The 20252-nt window shown below is 41.0% G+C and overlaps 1 protein-coding gene across 1 annotated transcript in view; it reads right to left on the reverse strand.

Annotated features, from left to right (window-relative positions):
* Window positions 1–10507: 10507 nt before the first annotated feature.
* Window positions 10508–20252, reverse strand: part of GTF2H1 (general transcription factor IIH subunit 1) — a 37213-nt gene continuing 27468 nt past the window's right edge. The window contains exons 12-15 of the mRNA XM_019456476.2: window positions 18508–18598; window positions 17923–18038; window positions 16552–16644; window positions 10508–11502 (exon numbers count right to left, since the gene is read on the reverse strand). Of these exons, the coding sequence (XP_019312021.1) occupies window positions 11416–11502; window positions 16552–16644; window positions 17923–18038; window positions 18508–18598 (387 nt within the window). The 3' untranslated portion in view covers window positions 10508–11415. The remainder of the gene's footprint in view (window positions 11503–16551; window positions 16645–17922; window positions 18039–18507; window positions 18599–20252) is intronic.

A 20252-nucleotide genomic window follows, 5' to 3' on the forward strand; every position in this document is an offset into this window, starting at 1 on the left:
GTCAGATGCTCAACTGACTGAGCCACCCAGGCAGTGCCCCCCCCCCCAATAGTTTTAATGCAAGCAAAGGGACTCGGCACAGGGGAATTGCTCAGTATACCATTTCCTTATCTCAGGAAATCAGCTGAGGAGAGGAGGGTTTGTGGTCACCGTTCTGACAGTTTGTCATCTATTTTGGACTGTAACTGGTTCACAGAATTATTCTTGGCCCTGCACCCAAGCCTAGTCTGACCTCTTCCTCAGGTGAAGGCTGTTCCATAACCTGTACATTCTGCCTGCCTTATCCAACTTTGTTTTTTTTTGTTTGTGTGTGTGGACTTGTTTTGGCTTTTTTTTTTTTTTTTTTTTTTTTTAAGAGGAACACTTTATTACTTAGAACTATAGTAAGCTACATATACTGGTCTAGGCTGGTCAGGGAGGGGCTACCAGTTTCCTAGTTTTTTATGGTGTCTCTAGACTATGATATAAAACACATGAGTGTTCCTGGCCACCCTAAAATGCCCATGCTGCCCGGCCATTGCCACACACGCCACATTTCTGCCTCTTGCATGGATTTAGAAAGGCAGCCTCTGCCTGGGAGGTCCTGGCTTTCTGCCGTTTTCTTTTTCTCACACATTTGAAGACAGCCAGCCATGCAATGTCCAGACAGCAACCAAGGGAAGCATGCATCTCCAGGCAACAGGTTCTGCTTTGTGTCTTCCTGTCACTATGGCTCTTTGCTTTGGCCTCATACTACTCTGGGTTTGATCCTGGCCCTGCCACTTAGTATAAGAACTTGGACAAGTTACTTGATCGGGAGCCTCTGTAGAATGGAAATGATACCATTTGCATAGACTGTTGTGAGGTTTAAATGTAAAAAGCTCTGGGGCATAATAAATGGTGCCCAATAAATATTAGTTCCCTTTTCTATCCTTTTGGGTCGATCTGGAATGTTGAACTTTTGGGACACTTTCTGGGAAACTCTCAAGAGCCCAATCTAATAAGGGGGACCAACCCCCAGGAGCCAGGAGAGACCTTTGATACCAGGTGTTTCCCAACCTGCACTGCTTTGTCTGGGCTGGCGATATGCCAGGGGCAGCAAGACAGGCAAGGAGCCAGTTGCCTTCCCTGAGGCTAAGAACTAAACATTCCAGCTGCCAATTACCCTCCACTCCCATATGCTCACCTTGCATCTCAGGGCAGCAGGAGAAAGGTGCAAAGGAAGGAAGGTCCCTGAGAGCAGAAATACAGCCCGAAGAGGGAGGGGGTTTCTAGGAGGTCTGCTTTGCTATTGTAGTTCATATCCTCTGCACATAGCCTCTTGCAATTCAGAATCAGCTAACTCACACCAGGGCAGAAGCATTTCTACATTCATTCCACAGAATCAAACTTGATTTCTGTGGGGAAGGCCAGCACTGGGCAATCCTTAGTTTTCATTCCAGTTTGGGGACCAGCAGGTAGGAGAAGAGCACACGTCCAGGGCTTTCTGGAAAGAAATGTGTTTCTTGGGGCACCTGGGTGGCTCAGTCGGTTAAGCGGCCGACTTCGGCTCAGGTCACGATCTCGCGGTCCGTGAGTTCGAGCCCCGCGTCGGGCTCTGTGCTGACAGCTCAGAGCCTGGAGCCTGTTTCAGATTCTGTGTCTCCCTCTCCCTCTGCCCCTCCCCTGTTCATGCTCTGTCTCTCTCTGTCTCAAAAATAAATAAACGTTAAAAAAAAAAATTTAAAGAAAAAGAAATGTGCTTCTTCTTCTTCCCTTTTTTTTTTTTTTTTTTTAAGGTTTACTTATTTATTTTGAGAGAGAGAGAGCACAAGTGGTGGGGGGCGGGGGGGGGGGGTGGGCAGAGAGAGAGGGAGAGAGAATCCCAAGCAGTGTGGAGCCTGATGCAGGGCTCCATCCCACGAACTATGAGATCATGATCTGAGCCAAATCAAGAGTGGGATGCTTAACCAGCTGAGCCACTCAGTGCCCTGGAAAGAAATGTGCTTCACAAGTGTCCTTTCTGGATCATGTAGCACTAGCTAGCTTAACTCAGCAGGATTAGTATTTACCACCTTTCAGTCATTATCATATTGTTTGCCACTCCTGAATAGCACTTATGTTATTATTTATTCAACACATTTCTTTAAATTGACTCGCTGTTTTATTTAGCAAAATATGGTCCTGATGTGCTAGTTACATTTTATTTTTTAGTTTTGAGATCAAGAGTCAGAGGCTTTACTAAGAGTGCCAGCCAGGTGCCCCATGCTAGTTACATTTTTAAAAAATATATACAATAAAATACATAACTGTTACAATTACAATTTTGAAATGATCATTCGTCTAATACTTAGCCAAGCCCTTGGAGGTATGCTAACCACACTTTAGAAAACACTGGGCTAGGGGCACCTGGGTGGCTCAGTCAGTTAAGCCTCCGGCTTTGGCTCAGGCCTTGATCTCATGGTTCACAAGTTTGAGCCCTGCATTGGGCTTGCCGTCAGCACAGAGCCCGCTTCAGATCCTCTCTTCCCCCCTTTCTCTCCCCGTTCCCCATGCGCATGCGCTCTCTCTCAAAAATAAATAAATATTAACAAAAAAGAAAGAAAACACTGAGCTAGTGAAGAACTCAGTAGTAGAATCATGTGACATGCCCATGCCATGGGAAGAAGCTAGGTAACTGGCTTCCTGTATCACAAAGAGCTGAGGCTACCTAATAGGGGTTTGGGTGGTATTGATTTGGAGCAATCACCTTATGGGGCCTTTAGGCATGAACTGATGAGTATTTATCTAGACCTAAAATAAAACATCTCCAAAATTCATCACTAGTGGCTCTCTGGTTAAGCATGGTGGATTGAACTCATACGTTTATCTTAGCTAAACTAAATTGATGGTATAATCACACAAAGATGAAGGGACTGGAAGAGGAGACGACCGCAGGTGACATCTGTCAACAATGTTTCAGAAAACTGAGATCAGTGTAACTCACACTGGAGTGAAATCCAAGAGCCCACAGAAGGTTTACCCTGCGACTAGCAACTGGAGGTAGCAGGTACTGTGGAAGGTAGGAGTAAAATTTGGGACTGGGACAAGGGATCTAAGGGACAGTTAGACTCCCAGACTCCTATCGCCACCCTGTGAAACAAAACACCTGCCTCTTGTCTCTACCCTCACTGAAAATGTGAGGTTTATTCTTTGGGAAAGTGAACCAGGACCTAAGCACAGGGAGAGGTGTAGTGAGAGGTACTAAACACAGGAGCGTAAGACAATGTCTACATGCTGAACAGAGAACCTCATTCCCGAGGCAATTCCCGGAAAGCTAGCATCTAGGCTCCATTCCCAGGGAGAAACGCGGAGGCACCTTCTCTGGACAGACTGAATGGCCTCAGAGAAAAGTCCCCCAATACGGACACTTGAACAATCCTGGGTGGAAAAGCAGGCCTCCCTCCCCAGTAACCCCTGGGAAGCCCTCTACTTGACAGGCCTGCCTCTGCACATTGAGCTTCAAAAATCCACTTTAAAGTATCTCACTCGTATATAAGGGCTAGTTGAGGGGGTTTATAGTTCTTTCACTGTGAAGTACAAGTAACCATAGGCATGTTAGAAGATCAGGCAAACTGCAGGCTGTAGTGAAGTTTTCCAGGAAAGACAAACAAGTTGGTCAGTGCTAAGTGACATAAGTCAGAGAAAGACAGACCATATAATTTCACTCATATGTGGAATTTAAGAAAGAAAACACACAAGCAAAGGGGGAAAAGAAGAGAGGGGAACAAACTAAGAAACAGACTCTTAACTATAGAGAACAAACTGATGGTCAGCAGCGGGGAGGTGGGGGAGGGGGTGGGTGACATAGGTGATGGGGATTAAGGAGTGCGCTTGTTGTGAGGAGCCCCGGGTGACGTATGGAAGTGTTGAGTCACTACATTGTACACCTGAAACTAATACAACACTGTATGCCAACTAACTGGAATTAAAATGAAAACTTAAAAGAAAAAACCGGTTGAGAAGGTGGAGGGAAACAGCCCCTCGGCCAGGCCGCAGCGCTAGACTTCTGTTTGCCCTGCAGGTCCACTCTCCCCTTCCCGGCTCTGTTCTGGGCTGTGGGGGACTGACCTGAATGACCCACACAGCAGTGGTGTCCCATGCGCTCTGCCTCTGCCTTCACTGGCAGAGACTAGGAGAGAGGGAGGGGGAGGGGGAGCTCTTCCCGTGGGACCATGGGTGGGCTGCGTTTCTTAACTCGCCTCTCTTCTGTTCTGGTAACTAACGACTCCTTTCCATCACCTCATCAGGCGTAGGCCTAGTAAGTTAGGGTACTGCCCTATTCCTTATGGTTTCTCTATGCTCTGCCCCCACCTTTGGAAATAGTCTCCTTATTAATCCCCCCAAATTACCCAGTTTGAGGGTGCCATTTGTTTCCTGTCAGGACCATGACTGAGGCTGTACCCAATACTTACATAATCAAAATGTAAGCACTGACTATTGATTATCAAAAAAAACTGTGAAATATTGGGAGGATGCAGAGAGGGATATGGGAATAATGGTATAAGAACACTAAATCCCCAGGGGCACCTCGGTGGTTCAGTCGGTTAAGCATCTTGATTCGGCTCAGGTTATGGTCTCATGGTTTGTGGGTTTGAGCCCTGCATTGGACTCTGATGACAGCACAGAGCCTGCTCCTGATTCTTGCTCTCCCTCTCTCTCTGCTCCTCCCCCTCCTCCTCAAACTAAATAAACATTAAAAAAAAAAAAAAAAAAAAAAGAAGAACACTAAATCCCCAACTACCAAAATAGAAAGTCAGATAATAATAAAATTGATAAATTAAGGGGGCGCCTGGGTGGCTCAATCGGTTAAGTGGCCGACTTTGGCTCAGGTCATGATCTCGTGGTTTGTGGGCGGGTCATGATCTCACGGCTAGTAAGTTCGAGCCCAATGTCAGGCTCTGTGCTGACAGCTCAGAGCCTGGAGCCTGCTTCAGGTTCTGTCTCTCTCTCTCTCTCTCTCTCTCTCTCTCTCTCTGCCTCTCCCCTGCTTGTGCTCTGTCTCTCTCAAAAATAAATAAACATTAAAATTTTTTTATTTTTAAGAAAAAAGAAAATTTATTTTTAAGGAATAAAAAGACATTTTAATTTTATTTTTAAGAAAATGAAATTGATAAATTAAGAATGGTATATAAGCAAAAGGAGTTGAAAGTCACTGATTCTGTGAAGAAGGAATAAAGAACAGGGAGCAGCGGGTTGGTGGACATAATGTTCTGGTATGTGCCTTTTAGTGCCTTTGACTTTTTAAAATAATGAACAGGTTGGACACCTGGCTGGCTCAGTCGGAAGAGCATGTGGCTCTTGATCTTGGGTTCATGAGTTCAAGCCCCATGTAGGGTGTAGAGATTAAATAAATAAAAACATTTAAAAATTAAATTATGAACAGGTATAACTTCGCTTAGAAAACACGATTAAAAAAAAATCCAGTGTCAGGAGAAAATAGGACAGCAAAGGCCCTTTTATTCTTTTGAGGACCTAGCACATAATGGATACTTAGTGGCACCAACAGCAGAGTTCAAGCCTGTGTGGCTATCCCTAGCAGCTTTAGATCCAACAATCTGTCTCCTTCATTGCACATCAGGAGCATGAAGCAGTCTCTCAGCCTTAGAGCCATCTGTGCTTGTCAGTGCGTGGCCAGACAGAAATAAAATCGCTTTCCCTCTCTCCATTATTTATAGCAGGTAGAAGAGAAAGTTCCAGCCTGCCTGAGCAGGGTGGGGAGACAGTGAGTGGGGCAGGGAGAGGTCAACAGTTTGCAGCTACACAGATTTACATTCAAGAACGGCATTTGAATCCGCTCTCCACACCCAAGTTGGGAGTCAGGGGCTTTAGGAAAGTTGTTGCACCTTTCTGAGCCTCGGTTTATTCTTAAGTAAGCCTGATTAGGGCACAATCTATTTACCCATCATCTGGGACAGTGCCTTTTCATGATTGGAGACTATAAGGTGGGGACTGTGGACTGACACATAGTAGGAGCTTGGTAAATAATTGTCGAATGAATCCTAAGGATTAAATAAGAATATATTTATGCACGGCAAATGTTTGGCAAATAGACCTAATAGGTTTCCTTTATTCTCTGCCCCAGCTGCCTGTCTGTGTTGATATTATATACTGGCCTGAGTCAATAAGCTTTGAGCTGAAGCCGGGTGATGATAATGATGATAAATGCCAGGAAGAACATGTATTGCTTAATGTGTGCCAAGCACTGTTCTAAGCACTTACACTTATTAGCTCATTTAACAATAATAAATCTACAAGTACTATTAGTATGCCCATTTTACAAAGGAGAAAACTGAGGTGTGAAGAGATTAAGTAATCACACCACTTGTAAGTGGCAGGGCTGGAATTTGAACTCAGCTCAACTGTACAGCTTGAGTGTTTAATCACTTTTTTTTCCCCTTCTATTCATGTAGAACAGAAAATGGATCACTATTATGCTTTGAAAGAAATTCTCTCTTGCCTAAGCTAGAATTGTTGAGATGTCAAATAACCATATTTAGCTCTGTGGATATGTTCACTGAAGCCTGTTAGTGACCTTGTTTCGCAGAGAAACCCTTTACACCTACTGAATCAAGTTTCAAGGTTGCTCTCCTGATAACTTTTTTTTTTTTTTTTTTACCTCAAGTTTGGGCCCAACCTCTTTTTATTTTTATTTTATGATTATTAGTATTTTATTGTTAAGGAGCCCAATTCTATGACCGTTATCCATTATCCTCACAATCACCTAATCAATGAAGTACTATTATAATGCCCATTTTACAGATGAGAGAATGGAGGTACAAATTAAATTGTTCAAGGTCACACAGCTAGTGAACTATGCAAGTCCACCAAAGTCTGCTCTAACACCTCTGCTAGAATATGTCTCTACTGTTCATGAGGCTGCAATCAATCCCGGTTAGGCCTACGGGAACACTCTTTCTCTCCTCCCTGTATCTGTGGGTGTAAATGTTCTTGGTGATAAGGATCTTGATTGCACATGCAAAGCCCAAAGAATTTTTGTATTTTTGTATGGATAACCAGGTGCCAGAAATAGCCCACTAATGGATAGGACCATAATTCACAAAAATTTGGCTTACAGAATTAGGACCATGAATGGCTTCTGTAAGATGAGACCCACTGTCCAGGTTTACCTTAAAGGGCATGAATGTGTACACAGATATCTCTTGCCAGAAATATCTCAGGTTGTAGGTTAGAAAAATAATTAAGTGCATAGAAAAATGTCCCTAAGAAAAAGCACTCTCAGCAGAGTGAGATTTGGGGGTAAAGGTACAGAACCATCTTCTATCTTATATACTTCAGTACTATTCACCCCTTAAAAAATTATGGCTCTGTTCACCAGACAGCTGCTAGAATGAGAGAAAGAAATCTGAGTAATAAAGGACTTTGAACTCTAATACCTAGTGAACCTGAATTTGATACTTGTTGAGTGGGCAAGTCTAGTGAGCTAAGTGATTTATATAATCATTTCTGTGATTATAACTAGTGTATAGCTGAGGCTTGTTTTTTAATCCAATCTGACAAAATCTTTGTCTTTTAAAGAGTTCAGTGTGTTTCCATTTAATGTAATTGCTAATAGGTTGGGTTTAAGTACCATCTTGCTATTTGCTTATTTCTATGACTACAGAAATGTAAAATTTAAAAGTTAAGCCAGAATTTATCTTTAACTTGTCTGTTCTTATTATCAGCCATCCCAATAAACACAGCAGGTTATCAGGTGGCCAGAGAGAAAATAATGTTTTTCAGGCTGTATTCTTAGTGTACTGCTGGGGGGCAGTGCATGGAGAGAGAAGCTGGATCTGTGGCTCTATCTCAATAGGTGCAAGTCCACGTTTGTTGTATTAGGAATTCCACGGAAGACTACGAACACAGGATTCTGTGGTTACAAAGTTGGAATTCTTAAGCCTTTTCAGGGACTTTAATATCCTCAAGCAATATGGACTACAAACTAAGGCTGATCACCCCTGAACCAATCCTCCAACTCTGGACAGTTTAAGAGCTGAAAATAACTTGGGTTTCCTTGGCCTCAGGAACTAGGAGAACAGCTGAGTCTTCAAGAAGCTAAACTGGGAAAGGGCAGAGGTAATGCACTGAGGAATCTCGTGCAAGTCTTGACACTGGAGACAGCAAATCTAAGTTTAAAATAGGCAGCTTTCCATCCCAGGGCCCACTGTCAACTCCAGGTGGTATGTGTGTGTGTGTATATATATATATATATATATATATATATATATATGCAGGAAATCACTTTCTGGACTCAACTCTCCCCCTGGATGAGTGGGCTACCTTTCTAGCACAGATGTTAAAGCATTCTTTTAATTTTTCAGACTGAAGTGGGGGTCACAATGTAGCTATTCATTTTGCAGTGTAAGTCCAAAGCAGACTAGTACTACTGACTTCCTGCTTCTCTCAGGGAGAAACTCATTCTCCTAAAGCAGGACGTGCTGTATTATATTTTGCAGTCCTCTGGACCCATCAGGCAGACTAACTCCATACTGTGATTTGCCAGAAAAGCAACGCAGAATAGAATCAGAGAGGCAGGAATAGCAGGGCAGTCGTAAGAAAAACTAATCAATGGAGCTGTGGGTTGGGGAATAAAAGCTTCCAACTTCACAAGCATCTTATCCCTAAGGGACTTGCAGCTTGCAGTTTGGGGCAAATCCCAGCTCTGCCACTTATTGGGTGTGTGTACCTGGGTAAATTACAAACATCTAAACCATTTCTAATTTGTAAAATAACCTGTAGCACCTACCTGCTTCACTGGTTATTGTGGGAATGAAGTGTGACATAGCAGGAAAGGTATTATCGTTTTCCACAATGGGAAGGTAGGAAAATAATAGGGCTAAACAGCTGCCAAGATTCACTCTGAAAAGAGTCCAAAGATCAAATGCTTTATTATTTTTATTTTTTTAATGTTTATTTTTTTTGAGAGAGAGAGAGAGAATGTGAGTGGGGGAGGGGCAGAGAGCAAGCCAGAGAGAGAGCGCGAGAGCGAGCGAGCGAGCGAGACAGAAAGAGAATACCAAGCAGGCTCTGTGTTGTCAGTGCAGAGCCTGATGTGTGGCTTGATCCCACAAACTATGAGGTAATGACCTGTGATGAAATCAAAGAATTGGATGTATAACCCACCGAGCTGCCCAGGCGCCCCCAAATATCAAATACTTTAAATGCCAGCTAGACATGAAATTGACCGTTAACTCTGGTGAAATCGCCCTTAAATCCTTTATTTCCTGTGAGACTTGGTCACATACATTAGGAATGTCTTTACCCAACCCCTCCTATTTACCAGAACTACACTATAATTTGGACATAGTTTCCAGTCTGGATTGTTCCAAAGGCCTTTTAGGTTTGGCCTTCCTAACTACCAGACTTTTTATCTATAGACCAACCAACCCAGACTCTCATAAAAACAACTTACTCAAAGTTTCCTCTGACATAACCCATGCCGAATGGATAAGGTCTGAATTTCTTACCTTGGCATACAAAGCTATTTGCAACTTGATTTAAACTGATTATCCCAGTCTCTTACTTGTCACTCTCAACCCTCCAATCTAACAAACACACTGGGGTCTTTCCAAGGCCTCACACTTTTATCATGCTTTTCTCTATTCAATATTTAGTAAAGCCTACCCAGTTCTCCAAAATGGTTTCTTTCTTCAGTCTCCGTTACATTTATCACTTAATCTTTAACAGAGCATTTTATTTGTTTATACCTGCCTTTCCCAATGGACATACTCTTCTATTTCAAACATTTTTCTACCTGCTCCATTGTTACTGCTTAGAGTAGCTGTAGTGATAATACACTTGAAAAGCACTTTGTAAAACTGTAAGGTGTAAGGGATTACACCATTCCTATATTGATCTGAAGGAGAGATGGGAAGACTGAAGCCAAAAGGGATGTTGCCCCTTTTCCTTTACTAGTTCAATGTCCAGGTTTTTGACCTGCTGTAGCCATTATATGAAAGATAATCAGGATTTCCAGTTACGGAATCGATCAGCCACAAGGATGAAAGGTACAGCATACGGAATAGTCAATGATACTGTAATAAATGGTGACAGATGGTAGCTACACGTGTGGTGAACAAATAACATAACATGTAGAGTTGCAGAATCCCTATACTGTAAACCTGAAACGAATATAACATTGTAGGTCAACTACACTTCAATAAAAAAGTTTTTTTTAAATAACAGAAGAAAAAAAATAAAACGAGCTTGTACAATGGCTTTAAGAGTAGCCCACCCACGTAAATATAACATGTGAGAAACCATAAGATGTCTTAATAGTTAAAGGAGTATCTATAAAAAAGTTTTACTTTTTTCTGTAATTTTTAATACAAGACATCTAAAATCTAGATAAACAGTGAGTTGATCCTATTAGGAACAAAATATGGCATGATTCCAGAAACAAGAATGAAACTTTTTTTTTTTTCTTTTGCCATTTAGGCTTTTCAGTCACTATGCAATGATTATCGATTCGCCAAGGACAGTAAGTCAGATACTCGAGAAAAGGAGATATGAGAAACATCTTTTATTTTTTTCTAAAGAGGTGAAAATAAGTAAGATTTCTTATATTTCTCACTCATAAGATTTTTAAACTCTTAAAAATGCAATTTCCTCTTTTCAAAGCACATGCCATCTTAAAAAAAAATCTTAGCAATGTACATTTGCACTCAAAGAAAAACATGCAGCGCCATTGTCTTCTGACAAAAATCTGCATAAAAAATCCCACGCAACTTTCTGCAAATATGTTCCCTCTTAATCATTTAGGGACTCCAAACCACAAACATTCAGTGCAACATTTATTGTTTCTTATTTCCGTAGGAAACACAGGACCAATGATGTCTTCTGACTACAACTGTTTCCTGATGGTTGAGCAACAGTCTCCTGCTTTAAAGTACTCTCTTTAACTTGCTGATGTCAGGTACGACTAGAATTCAGTACAACTTGAGGATCCAAGTGGAGGATGGAGGAGAAATACTTAAGGTGTACCCTGTGCCATAAACTTAAGAAAAAAATTTACAAAGAAAAAAAAAAAAACCTCAGATTTTATCAATGCACCCTTTTAAAAAGTTTTTTTTTTTTTTAATTTCTGAAAGCAGCTTAATGTGAATCAAAAGCAGTTCCTGAGTAACTGCAGTAAACAGTGTCTCTTTAAAATATATATATATGTATATATATATATTTGCAACTTAGCTCATTTTGGTTCTGCCTTAATTTACCTCCCCAGCTTCGAGTTCAGTCACAGTTCCTTTCCTTTCAGTTCACAATGTGCAAGTACAACAGCATCAGCTCCGAGAGTTGGCATGGTGCAGATGTTTGTCACTGCTGTGTGATCATCGGCATGTCTCAGGCCAGGTTTCCAGAGTCACTGCAGGTCACAGTTCTCTTACTCTCACAAAACCTGTGAGAGTCACAGACGCTTCACGTTTTCTTCATCAGACGCCGTGACTGCCACTTGTGGAGCTTGTTGTAGGCTGTCTGGAGCATCTCCTCTATGTGACTTACCAACTGAAAAACACAGCGAGAAACTTCAGCAATAACTGGGCAAAGGCTGGGGAAGTTAATGCTTCTGATCCAGATCTGGCACATACTTCAGTGTAGTTTCTATGCTCATTTGTATTACCCCAATGAGGCAAAGGGCAAGCCCTCTGTGAAGGTATTACCAGACCCATTTTGTATAAAAGGGAAGAGATGGTGGGAGAGGCTGGAAATTCACCTGCTCTATCTGGGTTGTAGTGTCTGCCCTGCCATTAAGCAGCTAAAGGACAACATGAAAGTTGAACCTGCCTGGAAAGTATATAAAAATAATTTACTTTACTGGATGGGCATAGTGGTTCCATAGTGCCAATTAGAAGAGAGGAATGGCAAGCCCTCCTGTAAGACTGTACAGGTATATCTTGTTTTACTGTGCGAAGTTTTATTATGCTTCTCAGGAATGTTTTTTTTTTTATTCTCTCTCCAACAAACTGAAAGTTTGTGGCAACACTGCATCAAGCAAGTCTCTCAGCACCGTTTTACCAACAGCATTTGCTCACTTTCTGTCTCTGTGTCAGGTCACATTTTGGTAATTCTTGCAATATTTCAAACTTTTTCATTATTATTATGTTGTTACCCTAATCTGTGACTAGTGTGACTTTGATGTTTTTGCAATTGTTTTTGGGCACCACGAACCATGCCTGTAAGATGGTGAACTTAATAAATGTTGTGTGTATTCTGACTGCTCCACTGACCAGCCATTCCCCTCTCTCCCTTTCCTCAAGACTCCTTATTCCCTGGGACACAACAATATTGAAATCAGGCCAATGAATAATCCTACAGTAGCCTCTACATATTCAACTGAAAGGAAGAGTCACATGTTTCTCACTTTAAATCAGAAGCTAGAAATGATTAAGCTTAGTGAGGAAGGTGTGTTGAAAGCTGAGACGGGCTGAAAGCAAAGACTCCTGTGCCAGTTAGCCAAGCTGTGAATGCAAAAGAAAAGTTCTTGAAAAAAATTAAGTGTTATTCCAGTGAACACATGAAATGAAAAGAAAGCAATACAGTCTTATAGCTGATATGGAGAAAGTTTTAGTGGTCTGGATAAAAACTCCAACCAGCCACAACATGCCCTTTAGCCAAAGCCTAATCCAGAGCAATGCCCTAACTCTGTTCAAGGCTGAGAGAGGTGAGGAAGCTGCAGAAGAGAAGTCTGAAGCAGCAGAAGCTGGTTCCTGAGGTTTAAGGAAAGAAGACAACTCTGTAACAGACAAAAAAGTACAAGGTGAAGCAGCAAGTGCTGATGTAGAAACTGTAGTGCGTTATCCAGAAGACCTGGCTAAGATAATTAATGAAGGTAGCTACATTAAACAACAGATTTTTCTTTTCTTTTTTTTTTCCAACGTTTTTAATTTATTTTTGGGACAGAGAGAGACAGAGCATGAACGGGGGAGGGGCAGAGAGAGAGGGAGACACAGAATCGGAAACAGGCTCCAGGCTCCGAGCCATCAGCCCAGAGCCTGACGCGGGGCTCGAACTCACGGACCGCGAGATCGTGACCTGGCTGAAGTCGGACGCTTAACCGACTGCGCCACCCAGCCGCCCCAAACAACAGATTTTCAACACAGACAAAACAGCCTTCTATTGGAAGAGGCCATCTAGGACTTTCATAGTTAGAGAGGAGAAGTCAATACTTGGTTTCAAAACTCCAAAGAACAGGCTGATTCTCTTACCAGGAACTGATGCAGTTGGTGACTTTAAGTTTTAGCCAATGCTCATTTAACATTCTGATTATCCTTGGGCCCTTAAAAATTATGCTGTATCCCCTCTGCCTGTGCTCTATGAATGGAACAACAAAGCCTAGATGACAGCACATCTATTTATAACACGGTTTAGTGAATATTTACGGTCACTGTTGAGATCTCAGAAAAAGATTCCTTTCAAAATATTACTGGTCATTGACAATGCACCTGGCTACCCAAGAGCTCTGATGGAGACATGATGAACATTGTTTTTATGCCTGCTAACCCAACATTCATTCTGTAACCCATGAGTCAAGGAGTAATTTTGACTCTTAAGTCTTATTATTTAAGAAATACAATTCCTAAGCCTATAACTGCTATAAACAGTGATTCCTCTGATGGATCTGGGCAAAGTAAACTAAACACCTTCTGGAAAGGATTCACCATTCTAGATACCATTAAGAATATTTGTGACTCAGGGGGCACCTGGGTGCTCAGTCGGTTGAGTGTCCGACTTCGTCTCAGGTCATGATCTCACAGCTCATGAGTTCAAGCCCCACGTCAGGCTCTGTGCTGACAGCTCAGAGCCTGGAGCCTGCTTCTGCTTCTGTGTCTCCCTCTCTCTCTGCCCTTAACCCACTGGCATTCTGTCTCTGTCTCTCTCAAAAATAATAATTTTAAAAAAATTAAAAAAAAAAAAAAAAAAGAATATTTGTGACTCAGGACGCCCAGGTGGCTCAGTTAAGTGTCCGACTTCAGCTCAGGTCATAATCTTGCGGTTTGTGATTTTGAGCCCCACTTCGGGCTCTGTACTGACAGCTCAGAGCCTGGAGCCTGCTTTGTATTCTTTGTCTCCCTCTTTCTCTACTCCTCCTCCCCCCTCTCAAAAATAAACAAACATTAAAAAAAAATTAAGAATATTTGTGACTCATGGAAAGAGGTCAAAGTATCAATATTAACAGGAATTTGGAAGAAGCTGATTCCAACCCTCATGGATAACTCTGAATGGTTCAAGACTTCAGTGGAGGAAGTAACTGCAAGCTGGTGGAAAAAGCAAGAGAACTAGAAATAAAAGTGGAGTCTGATGACATGACTGAACTGCTGCCATCTCATGACAGAACTTGAACAGATGAGGAGTGGCTTCTTTTTTTTTTAATGTTTATTTTTGAGAGAGAGAGAGAGAGAGAGAGAGAGAGAGAGAGAGAGAGCAAGTGGGGGAGGGGCAGAGAGAGAGGGAGACACAGAATCCGAAGCAGGCTCCAGGCTCTGAGCTGTCAGCACAGGGCCCGACGCAGGGCTCAAACTCACGAACTGCGAGATCATGACCCGAGTTGAAGTTCGGATGCTTAACCGACTGAGCCACCCAGGCACCCCAGGAGTTGCTTCTTAGGGCTGAACAAAGAAAGTAGTTTTTTGAGATGGAATCTACTCCTGGTTGAGGATGCAGTGAAGACTGTAGAAGTGACAACAGAGGATTTACAATATTACATAAACTTAGTTGATAAAGGAGCAAGCAGGGTTTGGAAGGGCTGACTCTGAATTTTGAAAGAAGTTCTACTGTAGGTGAAATGCTGTCAAATAGCGTGGCATGTTACCCAGAAATCATTTGCAAAAGAAGTGTCAATCGCTGTGGCAAACTTCACTGTTGTCTTGTTATTTTTTTAAATGTTTATTTTGAAAGAGAAAGACAGAGTACAAGCAAGGGAGGGGCACAGAGAGAGGGAAACACAGAATCTGAAGCAGGCTCCAGGCTATGAGCTGTCAGGACTCGAACTCACGAACCGTAAGATCATGTCCTGAGCCGAAGTCAGACACTCAACTGAACCACCCAGGCACCCCTACTGTTGTCTTATTTCAAGAAATTTCCACGGCCACCCCAACCTTCAGCAACCACCACCAACAGAGAGGTAAGGTGGATAGCAGCCACCAACAGAGAGGTAAGGTGGATAGCAATTTTAGCAATAAAGTATTTTCTTATTAAGGTATGCACAATGTTTTTTTTTTTTTTTTTTACATGCAATGCTGTTGCACATTTAACAGACTGCACTACAGTGTAACCTAACTTCTACATGCACTAGGAAACAGAAAAATTCATTTGACTCACTTTACTTCAGTGGTGTGGAAACAAACCTGCAGTATTCTCCAAGTTAATGCCTGCACGTGGCCTCAGAATCCTTTTTACCATAGTGCTCCAGGCAGTTACAATCAAGAAAACACATGAACTGAAACCTATGTGTCACTCTTGCTCTGCTGTTGGGAAGATACTCCAAGTTTCTTTTCTGATTGTAAGTACTACCGTTATATTTTGAGAAAAATCACTGAGGACATTAGGGAATAAATACTTACTAAAAACCTTACTGATGAATTTTTCAGCTTTCAATGATAAAACTCCTCTTTTGATTATGCTACTTACTCAAATACTAAATCCTGAATTTGTATATACTCTTCTTGCCCAGTCATCTCAGAGAGGACTGCATAACAAATGAAAAACCATCTCGTGTGGTTGTTGTAGCCTTGCATTCAAAAAAATGTTAAAAAACCTGGGCACCAAGTGACGCTCTGCACTCACTACCTCACCCACAGCCCTGCCCTGCTGTAAGCCATCAGGGAAGGCGAAGGCAGACCATAAGGCAGCAACTGTACAGTTTACTGTTACAGAGTAGCAAGTCTGCCTTTCTTTGCAGGGTTGGGTTTGTGTTTGCTAGTCAGGTTTTCTAAATAATTATTTTTTTAGGAACATACACACGGGTTGTAAATCTATAAAGCAAAACACGGAGATGATTGGAGCACTTGGCTGGCTCAGTGGGTAGAACAGGCAGCTCGACCTTGGGGTTGTTGAGTTTGAGCCCCATGCTGGGGGCAGTTTACTTAAAAAAGAGAAAAACAAACAAAAACCATGGAGATGATTATGATAAATTCCTGATTAGTTGTGGTCTTGAAAGAGTGCGAAGGAGGGGTAGGCAACTGGACAGGGAATACCTATGGGTACCGGTTTTGTTCCATTTCTTATGATTTGTTGGTAGATACTCGTTTCATTGTTTTAAAAAGTGTATGTATTTTATACACTCTTCTGAATATATGATGCATTTTACAATTAAAAAACAGTCCTGTGAGAGGTGCTTGTCTGGCTCAGTTGGGTCTTGATCTTGGGGTCGTGAGTTTGAGCCCTATGTTGGGTGTAGAGATTGCTAAAAAAATAAAATAAACTTAAAAAAAATAATACTGAGTAACAGAAAAAAATAAGAGCCAATGTATCTACTCATTTACATGAAAACAAAGTTAATTTCATCATTTTGCTACACAGAGAATGAGAATCAGGCCAATCAGATTGTTGCCTTACGTTTGTGCTTAAATACTGTCTCCGAATTTTTTCTTGGAATGGGCAGAGCTTTGTAACTTGAAATCGTTCCAAATTACTTTTCATTTTCACTACCTAAAAAAAGATGAGAGAAATTAATAAAATACAGAGAAATCTCAAAGAACCTTTAAGAAGCAAGAGAAAAAGATACATAGGAAGGTTACTTTTTTTTTTTTAATACATTAATTGGCTTCAGGCAGAGAAGCAGTATCTACCACCCCTCAGAGATAATTAACACTTTGGTTCATAATTCATATCCCTCTCGATATTTTTTTTGTATATGTGTATAAATGCATTTATTATACTGTTTTAAAATTTCACTTGGTTTAACGTGAACATCTTTCAATCATTAAATACTCATCTAAGTCACTGTTTAAAATGGATGCATTGTATTCAGTGTACGGGCATACCAAATGCTTCTTTAACCAAGCCCCTTCTGGCCAAGAGTTAGGCCAGTTCCACATCTTTTGGAGACAGTGGTAGAGGAACATCTCTACTGCTAAATATTAATAAATATTCTTAATTACTTCCTTAGGTTAAATTTCTGAGTGTTGAATTTCTGGGTCAAACTTTTTTTTTAAAAGGTAGTATGAATAATAAAAGAAAGAACTCTTAGCAACTCAGCCATCACTGATCACTTAAAATTTTTTCTTTTAAAAATCATTGATAAAAAAAAATAAATAAAATAAAAATAAATAATTGATAAAAAAATGCTCTTTTGCTGTAGCGTTAAAGATGAACTTATTTGAATACTAGTGAGTATGAAAATTTCCTCTTAGGTTTCCTGAACCACCCGCATTCTTTAGTGAGGGGCCTGTTAAAAGTCTCTTGCCTATTATTTTTAATGGGGTATTTACCGTTCTCTTAAGAAATGTTTATAAGAGTAATCTACATAGTTAAGCTATTACTATTAAAGCTGTAAATATTTTCCCACGTATCAACTGTCCTTTAATTGATTAAAAGGGTTTTAGTGTTAAACAGCTAGTGCTATATTTGTTGTCAATATAAGTTTGAATTTAATTACCTCTAAAAAATATACCAAATAAATAATTTTACTGATGTGATGTGTTTTGGATCTGTGTTCTTCAATTACTCCCAGTGGCTTAGAGGTAGACACAAGTTTTAAGACGTACAATCATAAGTTATAGAACTGGCCTGTATCTCAAATTTCTTCATCTATAAAATGGGTTTTAATACCTACCTCCATCAGGATGCTGAAGGCTTAAATTAACGTATGCAAGTGCTTATCCCAGTGTCTAGCACATGGTAAACAATACAATTTTCAAATTTCAAAACAGTATCTCGCTAAGTCACACCACCACTGAGCTGGCTGTGTTTGGAATTAATTCTGACCTTTTCTTCTAGGAATGGTGTATTAACGGGAAAGCAGGACCAGAAGTGCCGTAGAAGTTCCCCAACAGCCACATACAGGTGTTTCAACTCAGACTGAATATCATTTGGCACCATCTCTGTAGAAGAAACAAGAGGTCTATAGGATAAAGGTTATTTTTACATATGTATAGCTTCTGAAAGAACGACCACTCATAGAATAAATCTGAACGTATGTTCTCGGCCAATGCCAAACCAGGATGTGCTATTCTGAGATAAGTTCCCGATTTTGTGGCTAACAGATCCCAGAGTTTAAATTCCCTTGGATTTTGGAGCAATTTTCAGATTTCCCTTTATTCTAAGAGGTGTAAAGTAAAAAAGAAGGCTTTTGGTATGCTACAGGGAGACTAGCAATGCACCACTCTTTGTACTATTAAGACAATTACGAAACCTAAGCTCTTGTCTAAATAGATCTCAGGATCTATATGCACAAAAACAAAAATTTCAGAAAGCTCCAAACAAAAACCAATGTAACTTCAGCATTCCTCTCAAGCTGCTCTTTAGAGCTCATTTAAGTAAAGGGGCAGCAACAGAAAGCCCAGCACATACGGTTTATGGCTTGCTGTGTCCCTCCCTGCATAAGTGCTCCTCCAGGTGACAGTGTTGTGATAGTACTGCTGGCAGCACTACTTGAGAGAACCTGCAAGAAGCGAAGACACAGAAAGTGATTTCCTCTTCCTGTCATCTTTCTTACCTAACATTTCAGTTTTACAGCAAAATGGTCAGTGCATCTTTACTCCGGCATAAACACATAATCTACAGCAACTAGAGTGAACTGCTTTGTGTGAGGCCAGAAACACAGTGTGCATAGAAACAGAATAACTACCAATCTTCCAGTAATGCCTGGCACATCTTTAGACCCCAAAAGTCACACTTTGGCCCTTCTTAAGTACCAACTCAACTTGTGAGCTCTACAACTAAAGCTAAAACTGAGCTTAAGAAAACAACTAAAACAACATGTTAACATGTATACTTACTGGCAGCTAGGGGGAAAAAAGAGAAAACTCAACAGAGCAGAAATATATCGTTTGTAGTTTTCCAAGGAAGTGAATACTTAACCAAAAGGGGCAAAAACACACTCCCCACTGTATCAGTATCAACAGTTAGGAAAATAATTCACATATCTATTCAGTGAGTGCCTAACAAGTGCCAGGCACTGTGGTTATAGAGGAACAAGTCATTTGTTGAACAGCTCAAGTGCAGGGTTACCCTCTCTAAGGCTTTTCAATGGAGTTTTTATTAAGTAGAAATCCATGATATATGGACGGGGTGAAAACAAAATTTCAACTTGGTGTAAGAGTACAGGATATGACCACCACAAGTTAAGGGGACATGGGAGTTCATGTTATTCCTATCTACTTTTGTCAGAAATTTTATAATGCTTTGGAACTAGAAGCTTCTGTGATTGCTGAGCTGGCGGACTAGCCACAGGCCGTACTCAGGTATATACACCCAGACAATTGATTTCTTGGGCCTTCCTGACTCAATTCATGTGTCTCAGATATGAAATCATTTTTGGCATGCAGGGTGAGTATGGGGAAGAATTTAAGTATCTAGGATTGACCACAGCTTGAAAAAGTTAGGAGGATCTACTTAGGCCCAAGGGCCAGATGCTGGGTTACACTACAGATGAAAAAAAGGAGTCAAATTATCCCACAATTGTTATGTGTACATATATGAACATATATGTATTTCCTAGCTCTGTTCGCGGAGGGAGGGGACGATAAACCAGTAGCAAATGACACCCCAACAGCAACCAGTACACCACACCCAGATCTTGGGTTTCTAAGTGTACCCAACCTTAAAAAAGATTCTGTGGCTGGGGCAGGGCAAGCATAAGATGAACCTGGAACATCTATCTCATCGTTCCATAAAGTAAGGTACTCAAAAGGAGGTGCTCAAAAATTGATGAGGACATTGTCAGAAAGATATAGGAGCCAGTGTGAAGGGCGTGGGAAGGGTCTGATTGCAAAGAGGCACGGGTACATTTTTGGGGGTGACAAATTTTTTTTTTTAATTGTGTCAGTGGTTACACAACTGTGTTTATTAAAATTTGCAGAAGAGACTAAAAAAGGTACATTTAACTATGTAAATTATACTTTAGTTTAACAAAAAGACAGCAACAGTTCATAACCCACAAAATAATGTAAAAACCCATGAGTCCATTCTGTTATAAATAAACACAGAAGGAAAGGGAAGCTCTTTGTCGTAGCAAAGTGTCAACTGACAAATGTAGAAGGGATGATGGAATCAGAAAATCACCACTTCACCACCACCACCACAGAAGTAAGTGT

Source organism: Panthera pardus, unplaced genomic scaffold (assembly GCF_024362965.1).
Source record: "Panthera pardus isolate Hobbes unplaced genomic scaffold, ASM2436296v1 HiC_scaffold_12, whole genome shotgun sequence".
Classification (NCBI taxonomy): domain Eukaryota; kingdom Metazoa; phylum Chordata; class Mammalia; order Carnivora; family Felidae; genus Panthera; species Panthera pardus.